The sequence below is a fragment of the Myotis myotis genome, unplaced genomic scaffold, assembly GCF_014108235.1.
Source record: "Myotis myotis isolate mMyoMyo1 unplaced genomic scaffold, mMyoMyo1.p scaffold_m19_p_10, whole genome shotgun sequence".
Taxonomy (NCBI): Eukaryota; Metazoa; Chordata; class Mammalia; order Chiroptera; family Vespertilionidae; genus Myotis; species Myotis myotis.
Window position 1 is genome coordinate 4,729,430 of NW_023416314.1, and position 15,431 is coordinate 4,744,860.

A 15,431-nucleotide genomic window follows, 5' to 3' on the forward strand; every position below is an offset into this window, starting at 1 on the left:
CCAGGTTCGATTCCGGTCAATGGCATGTATCTTGGTTGCGGCACATCCCAGTGGGGAGTGTGCAGGAGGCAGCTGATCGATGTTTCTCTCTCATCGACGTTTCTGGCTCTCTATCCCTCCCCCTTCCTCTCTGTAAAAAACCAATAAAACATATTAAAAAAAAAGAAAACTGAGGCTCAGAAAAGTGAACTCGCCAAAGTGACTCTGCATGTCCCGGAGCTCGGTGTGAGCCCAGTCTGACTGCGAGCCCGCTTCTCAACGATTACACAATCCTGTCTTCCAAAACGCTGACGTCGGGACAGGGGCTGAAGCCCAGGCCATTGCAAACGGCCAGAGAAGTCAGCAGACTTCTGTTTTCATCACTTCACACATACACTTGTGAACTGGGCCTGAAATTACACATTTGGGAAAAGTTACACTAAAACCTCTCTCCACTCCTGTGGCTGCCCTGTAAGTAAAACAGCTTAGGAAATGAAACTGGGAGAGAATTCTGGTGTGCCATCGAGCGATTTCCGTGTAACTCTTCCACAGTAGGGTCCCACTGCTATGTTCACTCACACAGTGGCCATCATCAAGTTGGAATGGAACTGGAGATCTCTACTCAAGTCTTCCAGTCCAATGGACCTCTAGGAAACACAGGTCACCTGCGGGCCTTTCCCAAATCTGATTTCTTAAGGAGAAATGAGACGTGTTCTACATGGTTCTAATGGACACTCCGGCTAAGGAATCACTTTAGTACTAGGCTCTTAGGAGTTAAGATATTCAAACCGAAATCCCTTCTCAAATACTTACTGACCATCAGACCTAGGGCAGCCACCTATACATATTTGCGTTCTATAAATATAGCAGAATGATAGCCATGCACATAGTATTTACTCAATAAACCTGAGTTATTACCTAGAGAATCCCTGTCGGATTACTTACTTGAATTTCTTGAATATAGTGAAGAGCAGCTATTCCAAGCCTCTGTTAATCCGATAACTGTAACAATGAACCCAAATCTGCTTCTCTGAATCTACTTCAAGTTGTTCTATTCTAGACTTGTAAAGCAAAGCAGAACAAGTTCCCTTCTTGTTTCCCTTAAGAAACTTAATCTGTCCCTAATGGCACTATGAGGACTTAAACATTAGCCACACCAGTTAAAAAGAAAGAAAGGGTCATCGTTTATTAATGATTAAACTACTAAAAAATAGATGGGACACAAAGGTTTGCATTTCAATAGAACTAGATTTATTCTTTTAAAAAAACAAAACAAAAGAAATGGTCTAAAAGCAAATGCAGATTTGTACCAAGGGGTGGACAAGACCTGGTACTTACAAAGGTGCTGCTGTGTCATAAATGAAAACGGCATGTTAGGAGAAAAGTAGTATTTCAGGTGCTGTCTGCTTGCACAACCGGGAGCTGCGGGTTAACTGAGAGAAGGTGCTCTGCCAAGCCTCCGCGTGAACAAAACCACCAGCAGCTGCTCCAGAGAACCGTGGTGGCAGCACGAACACTGGCATCAACTCACAGTCTTCTCGTTCTCCCCATTTTCCATAATTTTCCTCTTCTTTTCATCTGTTTTTTTCTTGAAGATGTTATTTCGGTAAAACTGAAGTTCTCTGATGCTTTCGCTAATGTCATCAAGTGCCCTACAAGCAAACATACTATACTGAGTTGAAGTGCCCCAGAGCAGAGACAATGGTCACTTTACAATGCACAGCTTCGTATTAATAACTTAAGAACAGGCCACCAGCTGACATCAAACACGGGAATATTCTGCCTGGCAGCTGTGGCTCGGTTGGTTGGGTGGGCATCGTCCCATGCATGGAAAGGTTGCTGATTCCTGGTCAAGGGCACATACCCAGACTGCGGGCTGTATCCCCAGTAGGGGGCGTGCAGGAGGCAGCGATAGATGTGTCTCTCTCACAGCCCATGGATGTATCTCTCTCATTGATGTTTCTATCTCTCTCTCCCTTCTTCCTAAAAAAATCAAGAAAAAAAAATCTTAAAAAAAAAACTGGAACATTTCAGTAAAGCATATGTAAGTGCTTTTCTAAAATGTTTTTTTAAAAAATCTAATATATGACATTAGTCTCCCAAAAACAATTCCATAAGATGGTGATGTATTCCACAGAAAAAAAGAATTCCAGGCTCAAATAAGCTTACGAAAAACTAGATTAAAAATTTCCTTTTTGGCCGAAGCCGGTTTGGCTCAGTGGATGGAGCGTCGGCCCAGGTTCGAATTCCGGTCGAGGGCATGTGCTTGGGTTGCGGGCACGTCCCCAGTGGGGGGTGTGCAGGAGGCGGCTGGTCGATGTTTCTCTCTCATCGATGTTTCTAACTATCTCTCTCCCTTCCTCTCTGTGGAAAATCAGTAAAATATATTTTAAAAAAAAAATTTCCTTTCTGAAATCCTTTGCAAAGCATTTAATGCACAACGTGTACTGTGAATTGCCAAGAAAAGGTTGTACTATACACAGTATTTCTAAAACTTAAGTGACCACATTTGTGGAAAAATAAACAGCTCAGCTGGCTGGTGTGACTCAGAGGTTGAGCGTCAACCTATGAACCAAGAGTCACAGTTCGATTCCAGGCCGATCAGAGCACATGCCCGGGTTGCAGGCACCGCCAAGTGCAGGTGGCAGCCAATCAATGATTCTCTCCCATCGCTGATATTTCTCTCCTTCCTCCCTCTCTCTCTCTCTCTCCCTCTCTCTCTCTCCCTCTCTCCCTCCCTCCCTCTCCCTTCCTCGCTGAAATCAGTAACAAAATATGTTTTATTTTGGAGAAGAAACATTAACAACTCATGAAGCACAGTCCGGGAGACAATGGGCAACACTTAGTGACGGCCCGCAGTAAGCACACCAACACCCTGGAGCATGACTGGTGACTCAATCACACAATAACCATCGACTGTCAGACCGCATAGAGGAGGATCTACTCCTCTCTGTGAGGGTTTGTGCCATAACCAGGGGCGGCCTGCCTCCATCTAACCGCCGCTCTTCTCCTCCAACAGCTGCTTCTCATCTGTCACGGTCTGAGAAATCAGGTACCAGCATTATAAAACAGGTAAATCAGTAAGCGCAGAACGATGGGCCACGGGTCTCTTCTAGAGAATAGACTGCACCAACTTCAATGATTCCTGTGGTATGGCAACAATTTTGCTTTCTTCCCAGGTCCTAGATATGTGGTAGAGAGCTAAAACTATAAAAAATACCACCTCTGGCCTGGCCAACGTGGTTCAGTGGTTGAGCATCAAACCTATGAACGAGGTCATGGTTTGATTCTCGATCAGGGCACATGCCCAGGTTGTGGGCTCAATTCCCAGTATGGGGCTTGCAGGAGGCATCTGATCAATAATTGTCTCCCATCATTGATGTTTCTCTCTCCCTCTTCCTTTCTGAAATCAATAAAATTATTTATATATATACATATACATATACATACACACACACACACACACATATATATGTGTGTGTGTGTGTGTGTGTGTGTGTGTGTGTGTGTGTGTATATATATATATATAAATAGTCTCTGGCTAAATCAAGGTGCACAACACCCTATCCACAATACTGAAATCCAAGAGAGATCTGAAAACCCAAAGCACTTTCATAATCCAGAATGTGGTAAAACCTGACCAGTCTTGATGTGAGGCTACTTATAGTCACCAGCAATGCCACTTGATGCGAATGCCCATATATTTCACTGCAGAAGTATCGATGTCTGTGATTATGCGGTGCTTCCCCAGACCATTAGGAGTATTACATAATAATCACTACAGACGTACTATTACCTCTCTAAAACCTGAAAAATTCTGAAACACATCAAGCCCCATTTATTTCAGATAAAATATTCTCCCCATGTATTACTGTGCTGTAGTCCATGCAAGTCCAATCAAAGAAAACAAAAAAAAAACCCTAAGAATGCCAGACTCTTTAGAGCAGGGACTTTGTTTTTCTATGTTTGCCTATAACTGTTCCTGGCACAGAGTAGGAGCACAGTAAATGGATGAACCAAATGCTGCCTTAAGCCAGCTGCTATATCCCCCACTAAGGTGTATGTTCCTCCTGAAAGATTACAGAAATCAAAAAGTAAAAGAGGACACTAAATACATAAGATCTTTAAGTTCCTTATGTACTTGTTCCTAAAGCTGCAAACATAAAAGAAACAATCTGAAAAACTAAAGTGTCAAAGTTAGATACACAAAGTGTTCTAATTTTAAATGGCTACAAGTCTATAGTCTTGCTGGGAAGGAAATTAATACTGCTTATGACTAGAAAAATTAGACAGTTTCACATACCTACAGGCTAAGGTATCTAAAATTTTTAAAACTGCAATAAAGACTTAAGACCCGCCCAGTTGGTGTGGCTCAGTGGTTGAGCATCAACCTATGAACCAGGAGGTCACAGTTCAATTCCCAGTTAGGGCACATGCCTGGGTTGCTGGCTCAATCCCGTTTGGAACGGGCAGGTGTGCAGGAGGTAGTCGATCAATGATTCTCTCTCATCATTGATGTTTCTATCTCTTTCTTTCTCTCTGAAATCAATAAAAACATATATATACGTATATATGTATATATACGTATATATATGACATAAGACCCTATATAACTCAGAACTAGTGGCCCGGTGCACAGATTCATGCCCATTGAAAGGAAATTAATTAGAAGAAATATTTTAATATCACTATTCGCCCTTTCTCAACATAACCCACGGCCAAAGGTGGAATCACGCAGCCCCGCAAGGAATCGGGCTCCCTCCTCTCTGGTTCCGGGGTGCATCACCCGAGAACCTCCGCTGCCAAGTCACCGCACCTCAGCAGTAAACCAGATTCAGGGCCGACAGTGCCACAGCAACAACATAACCCATGGCCAAAGATGGAACTGCACAGCCCCACGAGGAATCAGACTCCCTCCTCTCTGGCTCTGGGGTGCGTCACCTGAGAACCGCCACTGCCAAGTCCCCTGCGTTGAGCATCTGTTCCCTGGTAGGCAGTGTGTGTCATATGTACATGCCGGTCAGTCACTTAGCCTTTAATATATATAGATGGGATGCTAGAATCCTGGCCAGAATTTCTGCTGGTCTTAGCAAAAGGAAGTTCTTCTTATGTGAGTTGTCCTTTATTTTCCCCCAAGGAAAAGGAGTGGGGAAGAGACATTATTTAATGCAGCCAGGCATCTGGCATGCCCGATTGCTACGCAGCGGAAGGCAAACTTACCTGTGAGAAGCAGCCTTCTTGGGTGCAAATTCATATTCTTCTGGATACCAGCGTCTACACAGCAAAAATGGAACTCTCAAAGGCGTCTCAAATATACTGAGTCACTCAAGCATCTTATTAACTGAAAAAGGCATTTGGGTTGTGACTATCAAGTTGCCTCCTTGCCTGGGCCTATCTCCCACCCTCTCCTCTCTTCAGTCTCTGTACTCTTTGGGCAAGCTCATCAATGCCTAAGACTCCTGCATCTGCGCTCTCCGGAGTTTGTCTTGGATGTCCAACTGACCGCTGCAGACAACATCTAAAAATCCACCAGACACTTACAACTCAACTATATATAACCACACCCAGCCTCCTCAAGATCTCCCTTCCCCCATCTACCAAAGCCACTTTCTCCTACTTTCCTCTGTATCTCTGAACATCTACCTAGCTGCCAAACTAGAAACACTAGAATCTTCTTACATCTCTTCCTTCTCCTCACTCCCCCATTCAAACATTCAATGCCAGCCAAATGACTTCCTCAAATACTTTATTCCCTACCCTCTCTAGCACCCAAGTGTCATTTCCCTAGCTCATTCTTCTCTCCAAGATGATACAAGTCTCCTTTCTTATCTCCCTACCTTTTCTTGCCACCATCTAATCACTATGATCTAATCACATCACTCATTCCTCTAAACCAGCGGTTCTCAACCTGTGGGTCGAGACCCCTTTGGGGGTCGAACGACCCTTTCACAGGGGTCGCCTAAGACCATCGGAAAACACATATATAATTACATATTGTTTTTGTGATTAATCACTATGCTTTAATTACGTTCAATTTGTAACAATGAAATTGGGGGTCACCACAACATGAGGAACTGTATTAAAGGGTGGCGGCATTAGGAAGGTTGAGAACCACAGCTCTAAACATTTCAAAGGAATCCCATCCCTTACAAGAGAATTCCAACCTCCTCAGCATGGCATACCAGCCCTTCCTAATGGGACCTCATCTCCTACTTTCCCCAGCCTTGAGCTTTGCACTCCAGCATTCATGAACTATTTGCAATTCTTTAAACTTTGTTGTCCTTATCTTCCTGCTCCCTCATATCTTTATACCTCCTCCCGTTCTCTACAATGCCCCTCCTCGATACCTAGAAAATTTCTACTCTTCTTTAAATCTCAACTTGAAAAGCCATTGCCCCTAGTTTTCCCAGTCCCCTCACTCCAGCACTTAGAGGCCCCTGCCCTGGGGCCTTCAATGTTCTGTACGCACATTTCCATTAGAGAAGTCACCAACGGTGTATTTTTAGGGTGAATTTTTTACACATCTGTCAACTCATTAAATTCTAAGCTACTTAAGGGCTTTTCATCTATATATATGTCCCCGGTACATCAGCCAACACGTGGCACAGAATGGGTACTCGATTTTCTGAATTAATGAAACTTATATGGAAGATTTTTGACATTGTTTCCCCCAATTGTCACCAGCACAGAATAAATTTAGGTCCTGGTCCAAGTGACTACGGATTGAGGAAGTTAAATGTCCACTTTGCATCCCAAGTTTTACAGCTCTATTCAATTACTTTTCACAAGTCCTCAATTAAACATGCTAAATGAGCCCAGAGTGTGGCTCAGTGGTTGAGCACTGACCCATGAACCTGGAGGTCACGGTTCGATTCCCAGTCAGGGAACGTGTCCAGGTTTTAGGCTCGGTCCCCAGTAGAGGGTGTGCAGGAGGCAGCCAATCAATGGTTCTCTCTCATCATTGATGTTTCTATCTCTCTCCCCCTTCCTCTCTGAAATCAATAAAAACATATTTTTTAAAAAAGACAAACCCTTAGAAAAAAACAAAAACATGCTAAATGAGAGTTTAATGGTTCCTCAATATAGCCCTTACCTGCACAGTTCCTTAACAGTGCTCACATCAATTATTCTATAATGAAGATGTTTCATGAACTGGGGCATGTATTTGTCAAGAAACTTCTTATCTGCATGAACTGAATTTCCTAGAAAGACACGAAGTATACCGCATCTATGTATTTCTAGTAGCATACAACAGGATATAAAAATTCATAAACTATATTTGAAATGGAGATAATTTTTTTAATTCAAACAAATCCTAAAAGCACCTCAAGATTTGAGTGTCTGATTAGGTTACAAGTGCAGATTCTGAGCATTTAGTTAGTCTAGCTCACAAATTTGTAAACAAAAGGATAAATCTGGACAAAAGGGTAAAGCTATCCTTCCACATACTTAAAACAATGCACAAATCTATCTGTTACTTTTTTATATCAACCAGATGTGCAAATTTTCTCCCAGTGTCACAAAATCCACACCACTAACACTAAAAATTTAACTTTTAATGAATCACATAAGTTGAAACATTTATTTACATTCCAATTTTAACAAATCATATCATTCGTGTTTCCATACAGTAATTTATATTAAAAACACTAAATTTTAAATGAGAACTGTAAAACAGACATCAGCTCCATTGGCAAAAGGGGAAATTTATACAATATATGCTCTAGTACTTAATGTCAAAACTTTTTTTGTGAATGTTTAAGAAAAATGTCAGTTACTATATCAATTTACATATACAAATTCAAATACATCTCCATAAAACATTAACTTCCCTGACAAGGCATTGCTTTCAAAAACCTAGAATTAGCTTTGTTTCTTTAAAAAGTGAGTGTCACAAAGAAAAAACACAAAGGTGGACATTTTAGATTAAGAGAAGAGACATAATAACTAAATGAAATACATGAGCCTTAATTAAATCCTGGTTCAAAAACAATCAGACATTTTGGATGTGGACTAGATAGCAACTGTTACTGAATAATTTTAATTACCTTAATGTGATAATGCTATTGTGGTTACATAAGAAAATGTCCTTACTTATTGGAAATGTTTGATGAAGTATTTAGAAATAGAGTATTATGGTGCCTGCAATTTACTTTTTTTAAAAATATATTTTATTGATTTTTTTTTACAGAGAGGAAGGGAGAGGGATAGAGAGCTAGAAACATTGATGAGAGAGAAACATCAATCAGCTGCCTCCTGCACAACCCCTACTGGGGATATGCCTGCAACCGAGGTACGTGCCCTTGACCAGAATCGAACCTGGGACCCTTAAGTCCGCAGGCCGATGCTCTATCCACTGAGCCAAAGCGGTCAGGGCTGCAATTTACTTTTAAATGTCCAACAAAAATAGACAGGTAGCCCTAGCTGGGACTTAAGGGTCCCGGGTTCAATTCCGGTCAAGCAGTCAAGGGCACATGCCAAGGTTGCCAGCTGAATCCCCAGGAGGGGGCGTGCAGGAGGCAACACATCAATGATTCTTTCTCACCATTGATGTTTCTATCTCTCTCTCCCTCTCCCTTCCTCTCTGAAATCAATAAATATATTTTAAAATGTATTTTAAAAAATATATTTTTAAAAAGACAGGTAAAACAATCATGGCCTAAGGTTAACAATTCCTAAATCCAACTTTTCTGTACATTTGAAAATTCTCCATAATAAAAATACAGGGGAAATGTTTACTGAGTTAATCTGTACCTCAGACCTCTTATCAGGTTTCAGGGCATGTTCCCAATATTCATGTATAAGTTATACAAGGACACTGAAACACGAAAGTAAGATGCATAATCCAAATCAGGATAAGCGGAAGACATGATGGTCTTGGCTGATCTTTCTGGAACGGCAGTCTCTTGAGCTCCTAGAATGGAAGACTACCTACAAGGCACACAAAGGACTGAACTTTACCTGCGAGCGGACAGAGCCCCGGAGGAGTCTGCTGTCGCACAAAGGACAGAAATTCATACTCTGCCTGCTGCAATGTCACTGTACTCTCCTTCACTGCTTTGGTTAGACCGGACTGCAAGAGAGAATCCCCGCCCCACCAAAAACACATGAAGTCGGTATTCAAAGGCATCCAAATGACACTTCTAAAATGAGCAAATACTTAGACCATTTATAAAGCTCAAGTTTAAACTGAAACTGCTATCTTTGCACAGATTTTTTTCTTAAGAATCCAAGTCAAGCTATGTTCCTGATAGTTAGTAGCATTTCCACACAGTCAACAAAGGTGCTACTTGAAGTCCAAGGATATAATCTCTGGGAAGAGATTGTATCAACAGGAGAGCAGCATTCCCCCTTGTCTGAAAGTTGATGTCTAACCTTATCCAAAGACTGATCTGCGCAATACTTGGCAATCCACAATGTGGTGGCGACAGGCTGAATGCAGGAGAGGGAAAAAGAGGACCTGCGGAGAAGATGCTCTCCAGAGGTCCCAGAGGTGGAAAGCAAACAAAAAAGCGGCTTTCCAGGCTCGCCAAGCAATCTTCCGCTCACCCGCCTTACAATACCGTCCACCAATGGTATCGGATTCAGATGCTGCTACTGATCCCCAGGGCAGGAATCCTGCTATTGGATAGTGTTACCTTCCCGTGATGCTCCTTGCACCAATCTGACATGCTGTCCAGTAACTCATCTGGCTGTTTTATAATCAGGTTAGGACCCTGTGGATGGGAAAAGCCATTAGTCATCCAGAATCAACAGGGATCGCCTTGGTTTCTGAGGTTAAGTTGAAACTATCTTAAGGATTAAATATATATATACCAGAGAAAGTAAGAGAGGAACGGCAGTCTTTAACTGTTATCTGTAACAATTATCTGTTAACTCTAAAGTGGTCCTCATTCATTCCAGCACTGTTTATTTTTTTTTTTTCATGGATCGGTGAGGGAGGAGAGGGACACCCGCCTAGCCAGCCAGATCAGCTGAATCAACCCTGGCGATCAATGGGGTGACAGATGTAGCAGCCAGATCGCCCTCACATCCATTCCAGCACTGTTTAAAGTGGCAAAATAGACTCAATGAACACACACACACACACACACACACACACACACAAACTGAAACAACTGCTTACTGAGAAGAACTAGTTATCTATCAAGGGTCAACAAACTATAGCTCAGCCTGTGACTTTTTTTTGCTTTATTGCCAAAAAGCTAAGAATGCTTTTTACATTGGTAAATAGTTGTAAAACAACCAACCAAAAAGGTAATAGTGAGGTATATGGCACTGTAAGCCTAAAATATTTAATATTTGGTCTTCTTTAAAAAAAACTTGCCAACCCCTGATTATGAGTTCATTTTGAAGTGTCTATATTGCTAACTGAAAAAGAAAATTGCAGAACAGCATACACACGCATGTGATTTCACTTACGGTTGTTTAAAAAATAGTGTGTGTGTGTGTGTGTGTGTGTATACATATACACACACAAAATACCAAGAAAAATACCAAGAAAGTACATAAACTTTGGGGAATATTATAGAGCAGAAGAACAGGATGAAAAACCAATATCTTCATATGTAATACTTTCAACAATAAAGATTTTAAAAAGAAATAAAGAAAAAGAAAAACCAATATCCTAATATGTGTGTGTGTGTGTGTGTGTGTGTGTATGATAGTTATACTATTTAACTATGTTCTCGTATTAAAAAGGTAACTGTTTACAACTGAAAAATGAAAGTGCCTTTGAGCCTTAACCGGTTTGGCTCAATGGATAGAGCGTAGGCCTGCAGACTCCAGGGTCCCAGGTTCGATTCTGGTCAAGGGCATGTACGTTGGCTGCGGGCACATCCCCAGTAGGGGGCATGCAGGAGGCAGCTAATGGATGTTTCTCGCTCATCGATGTTTCTAACTTTCTATCCCTCTCCCTTCCTCTCTGTAAAAAAATCAATAAAATATATTAAAAAAAAAAAAAAAAAAGAAAGAAAGAAAGTGCCTGTGAGTTCTCAGTCCCTGTAATAGAACATTCAACTGCAAGTGTCTTGGCTGAGGCCCAGCAGTAACAGCCCGACTTAGGTCGTCACTGCAAGTCACCTGGCCTCGGTTTCTCCTTCCGGACAATGGAGCTATAAACTGGCCCCCTTCCCTCAAAGGGATGTTAACAAGATAAAAGAAATTATAGGCTGAAAGTTCTTTGAACTCTCTAGAAGAAAAGTACTATAAATCCAAGGTATTACTACTACTAAGGTGGTAAAAATAGTATGCAGTCACTGAAAGGAATGGCTAAAATTTGACTAAAATATGCCTCACTTCTACAACTAACAAGTTTTAACCAAATAAGAAAACTGGTAATGGTAAACTCCATGAAGCAAAAAATGTGCTCTGATACCATTTAAACACACACACACACACACACACACACACACACACACACACCTTATATTGTAAAAAACAGTTCTAACAAACTCTGATGGAAAAAACTACTATCAATCTAAGGCTAACTTAGTCCAGACCCCAGTAAGCCACCCACAGAAAAATTTCCAGAGTAGGATACTTGTTCTTCTACCAGCATAAGACATTTTCCCTCAAACTCTCATACAAAAATAAGACTTATTTTCCACGGAACTGACCCTCTAGTGCCAACAGCCCCTAAGCATTTTTTTTTTAACATCCTTATCCTCATCTGACTGAGTCTATTTACAAATGTCGCACTCATCGGCAGCTGGGGAACAGACCCAAATTTCCTCCAGAGTCCACATCAACCGACCGGCCCATTAAACTGTCAGGATTTCACATTATATCAACAGTCTACGGGAAACTCTCCTTCAGCCAGGGGTAAGCAGGGCTGGTAAGTACAGGCACTTCTCTTCACTATTCATCTCTCGTAAATGCCAAGTGGCAGGGTAAAACCACCAAACCTAAACCTCGGGGCTTTATTTATTTACATTACGTTATTTATTTATTTAAAGTTTTTTTTAAAGTTAGTTGTTACAAGAAGAAAGTCAATCTAATGCCTCTCCTGCAGCTGATCTCTTAGGGGGGACTCCAGGATGTATGCCTGCTGCTCTACAAAAGTAGCAATTCCTCTATAAGTGCCTTCTCCCCTCTTCCCCACCCAGGAAAAGTTAAGTCCTAACTATAGATTTATTAAACCTATCCAGTGCCAGTAACACATCAACCGTACCCTCTGGGAACTTATTTTAACAAGACTCTCTTCCCCACAAACATAGCTACTGTGTTTCTACTCTAGTCTCTCACTGCCTCTGATTATTGCTGACAACTGGAAACAGAGTTATTCCACGCCAGGGATTTCACCCTCTACCAATCAGATGCTGTCACACACTTATTAAATGTTTCACGAGTGCCCAAAAGGCAACAAGTGTGTTTTGTTTTGTTTAATGTTTCGGTTAAAGGCATCATGTTAAAACTTTAATCACGTCCAATGTCAACAAGAGAGTGTTTTATGATTCTGCACCAACAGATTTTCTCTAAAATCTTCATACAGATCTAGAAAAATCACATGTCCTAGTTGAAAAGGCAAAACCTGGACATATGGAGTCAAGTTAAATTTAAAGTTATGATAGAAAGATGTCAGCTTTGGCGTGAGTCACCACTCCTGGTGGCACTGTATAGTTAGTTGGTTGTCTTACTGGTTAGGGGCACGTCATTCAGACTGCCTGGGTTAAACCCCTGGCTCCTGCAGTAACTAGCCTGGTGGCCTTGGGCAAATTACCCAACATCTCTGTGCCAACATGTCCTCCTCCATAAAATGAGTATAACAGTGCCTACCTTATCATCATTCTCCCCATTAAGAGTGAATCCATGTAAAGCACTTAGAGAGTTGTGCCTGGCACACAGTAAGTGCTCAGAAAATGGTAACATTTATGTTTCTGTAATTTGGGGCATGGCTTATTGAAAAATAATTAGGCTGTGAGATGAATTACTCTGATTCTAGTACCAACCTTATCATGCATGACCTAGCACATTACTCTGTACCTTAATCTTATTTTTTAAATAAAGAGATAGGGAAAAACAATCTTTGGATCTCCAATATACTCTAAACAGTACGCAGGGATAAGGGGGCATTGCGTACTTCGGCCAAAATGTTGAGATCAGAGTCAGTGATCAGACAGGCCATCTCAATAATCTGGTCCTTCTCAATGTCCAATCCCGTCATCTGGAATAAAAAATATACATCTATTATACATAACACACACAAACCATCTTTCTGGACTATTTTACCCAAATTCATTTAACAGGAATTCCCTCAGGCAAACTCAATTCATACCCCACAGCCAAGATAGAAGAGACAATGACGCTCCCCGGCGAGCCCTCAAAGCATTCAATATTCGTCGTCTATTCATTCACATTTACCAAAACCCTGCTCTGTGTCAGGCAGCCTGGTTCTACTCTAGGACAGATGCAAAATAAGCAACACTGCGTGCTGACAGCATCCAATTCTGGCAGCGTCAGATAACCGACATCGCCACGTCTCCGCAGAGTTCACAAAGTTTTCGTACTGATTACACGGCTTGATCTTCATCGCAATCAAATGTAGAAAAAGTACTGTTATTATCCTCATTTCATATCTGAGAAAACCCAGGCTGCAAGGAAGGGGATGTGCTTGGCAGGAGTGTGGAAAACCCCAAGGGAACAAAAGTGGGGTCCCCTCCCAGCTCAGCTGCTCCCTCACAGCCCGGCTGGACTGAGCGGACTCCTCTTTCGGGGCCTCAGTTTCCTGGTTTATGGGATGAAGGGGAAGGCTGAGTCATCTCCGGAGTCCCGTCCAGCTCCAGCCACCCAGGGTCCCGCGAGGCTGGGGAAGTGGGGCTAGCAGAGCCGCTGGCCCACCCCACCCCTGGCCGTGACCCTAAGCTCAACGCGACCGGACTTAGCGAGTTGGGGGGGCGGGGGGAGGGGGAGCAGCCATATGGATAACTCCTCCCTTCTGAAAGGAAACCCCAGAGTCCAGCAGAGTTCCCAACACCCCAACACCCGGAGAACTCCTGCCCCCCGCCTTGCCCCGCGCCGCCCACTCCCGGGAGGCACTCACCTGCCACCTCCGAGACCCAGACCCCCGCCGCTCTCCCCGGACAGGCTCACACCAAACCGCACTCGCCTGCCCGCACCCACACCGACCTCACTCACCTCCAGGTCCACCCAGACCATCCGCTGGGCCATGCTCTCCCCCGCCGCCATGGCTGCGCCACCTTCGCCGACACCCCGCGCCCCGAACTGCCCGCGGCTCCCACCCACACGTCGCAACAGCCCGGAGCGCAGGGAGCCGCCTAGCATCGCCCGGCACGCGCAGCCGCTACCCTAGCCTCAGCCGGCGCTGGCGCAGGCGCGGTAGTCGCTAAACGTCGCAAACCCGCGGGGAGGCGCAGGAGCCAAAACCTCAAGTCCCAGCATCCAGGGCGCCGGCTCGCCCCTGAACAGCCCGGCTTCACTGCCGAATGGGATGATGGGATTTAGAGTCTCGCCTGTTATTGCGACCGATTTCTCCGCCCCCGCCACGTGTTTTCAGAGGTTATTGGACGCGCTTGTTTTTTCAGAACTAAGTTTATTCGTTTCGAAGAGTCGTTTCCTGAGTTTGGATTAGTTGCAAACTGCCTAGTTGTCAAAGAACTTCCTTACGTTGTTGGGTCAAAAAAGACCTGGTTATCTATTTGTAGGTTAGGAGGGTCAAATATATCTTTGCTTTTGTGCGCGCACTCCCTCCCCCACCCCTCTTTTTACTTAACTGCCCCTCCACTAGGCGCACTGGGTATTTTTCTCGTTTGATACGTATTAGTTGTGGAAGTCCTTTCTTTCGTTGGCAGAGTTAGTCCATGTTTCTTCCAGAGAGATGGTGTCTGTTTCGTTCAGCTGTTGGGTATCTCTGGTAATGACGACTCTTCCTCCCTTACAAGTTCTCAAAGTTAAATAGACTTTGTATGACGAATCCAGGCGGCAAATTAAATGAAAAAGAACTAAAAACTGCTAAATTTGCTCTGTAATCTGCTTTGCTTTTTGTTGTTTTTACAGAGAGAGAGATGGAGGGGTGGGGCGGGGGGGGGGGGGGGGGGAAATACCGTTGCCTTAGGCTCCAGGCTCGTCGTGGCACCGGCAACATTGGCTTATTGGGAGGGTGCTCTAACCAGCTGAGCTACCAGGCCAGGGTTGCTTTGGTTTTAATGAAACTATATTTACTCCATCATTTCCACAAGTAAAGATGGCCACCAACAGGCCCTTTCAAGTCTCTTCAATGCTGGCTATTCAGTAGCAAAATTCTGTGCAGAGTGCAACTTTGTCACAAGCATGGGATTCAGCCTAGAATTGTATGTATCCTCTATATATTCTCCTGAAAGTCGTATTGCCACTAATTACAGAGCTTGTGATCCTTCCCATAGTGGTTCCTACCTGGTGAGCTGGCTTGGTGAGAGAGAAACTTTGTTGCCTTATGAGACTGTAACAATAGAGTG

General features: G+C 43.2%; 1 protein-coding gene across 1 annotated transcript; it reads right to left on the reverse strand.

The window, feature by feature from the left end:
- Window positions 1-1,207: 1,207 nt before the first annotated feature.
- On the reverse strand, window positions 1,208-14,326 carry REXO2 (RNA exonuclease 2). The gene is made up of 7 exons (XM_036324279.1): window positions 14,116-14,326; window positions 13,061-13,144; window positions 9,618-9,695; window positions 8,941-9,052; window positions 7,073-7,181; window positions 5,200-5,253; window positions 1,208-1,631 (listed from the first exon to the last, which is right to left on the reverse strand). The coding sequence occupies exons 1-7, from the start codon at window positions 14,260-14,262 to the stop codon at window positions 1,502-1,504; spliced, it is 714 nt and encodes a 237-aa protein (XP_036180172.1). The 5' UTR covers window positions 14,263-14,326; the 3' UTR covers window positions 1,208-1,501.
- Window positions 14,327-15,431: the final 1,105 nt, after the last annotated feature.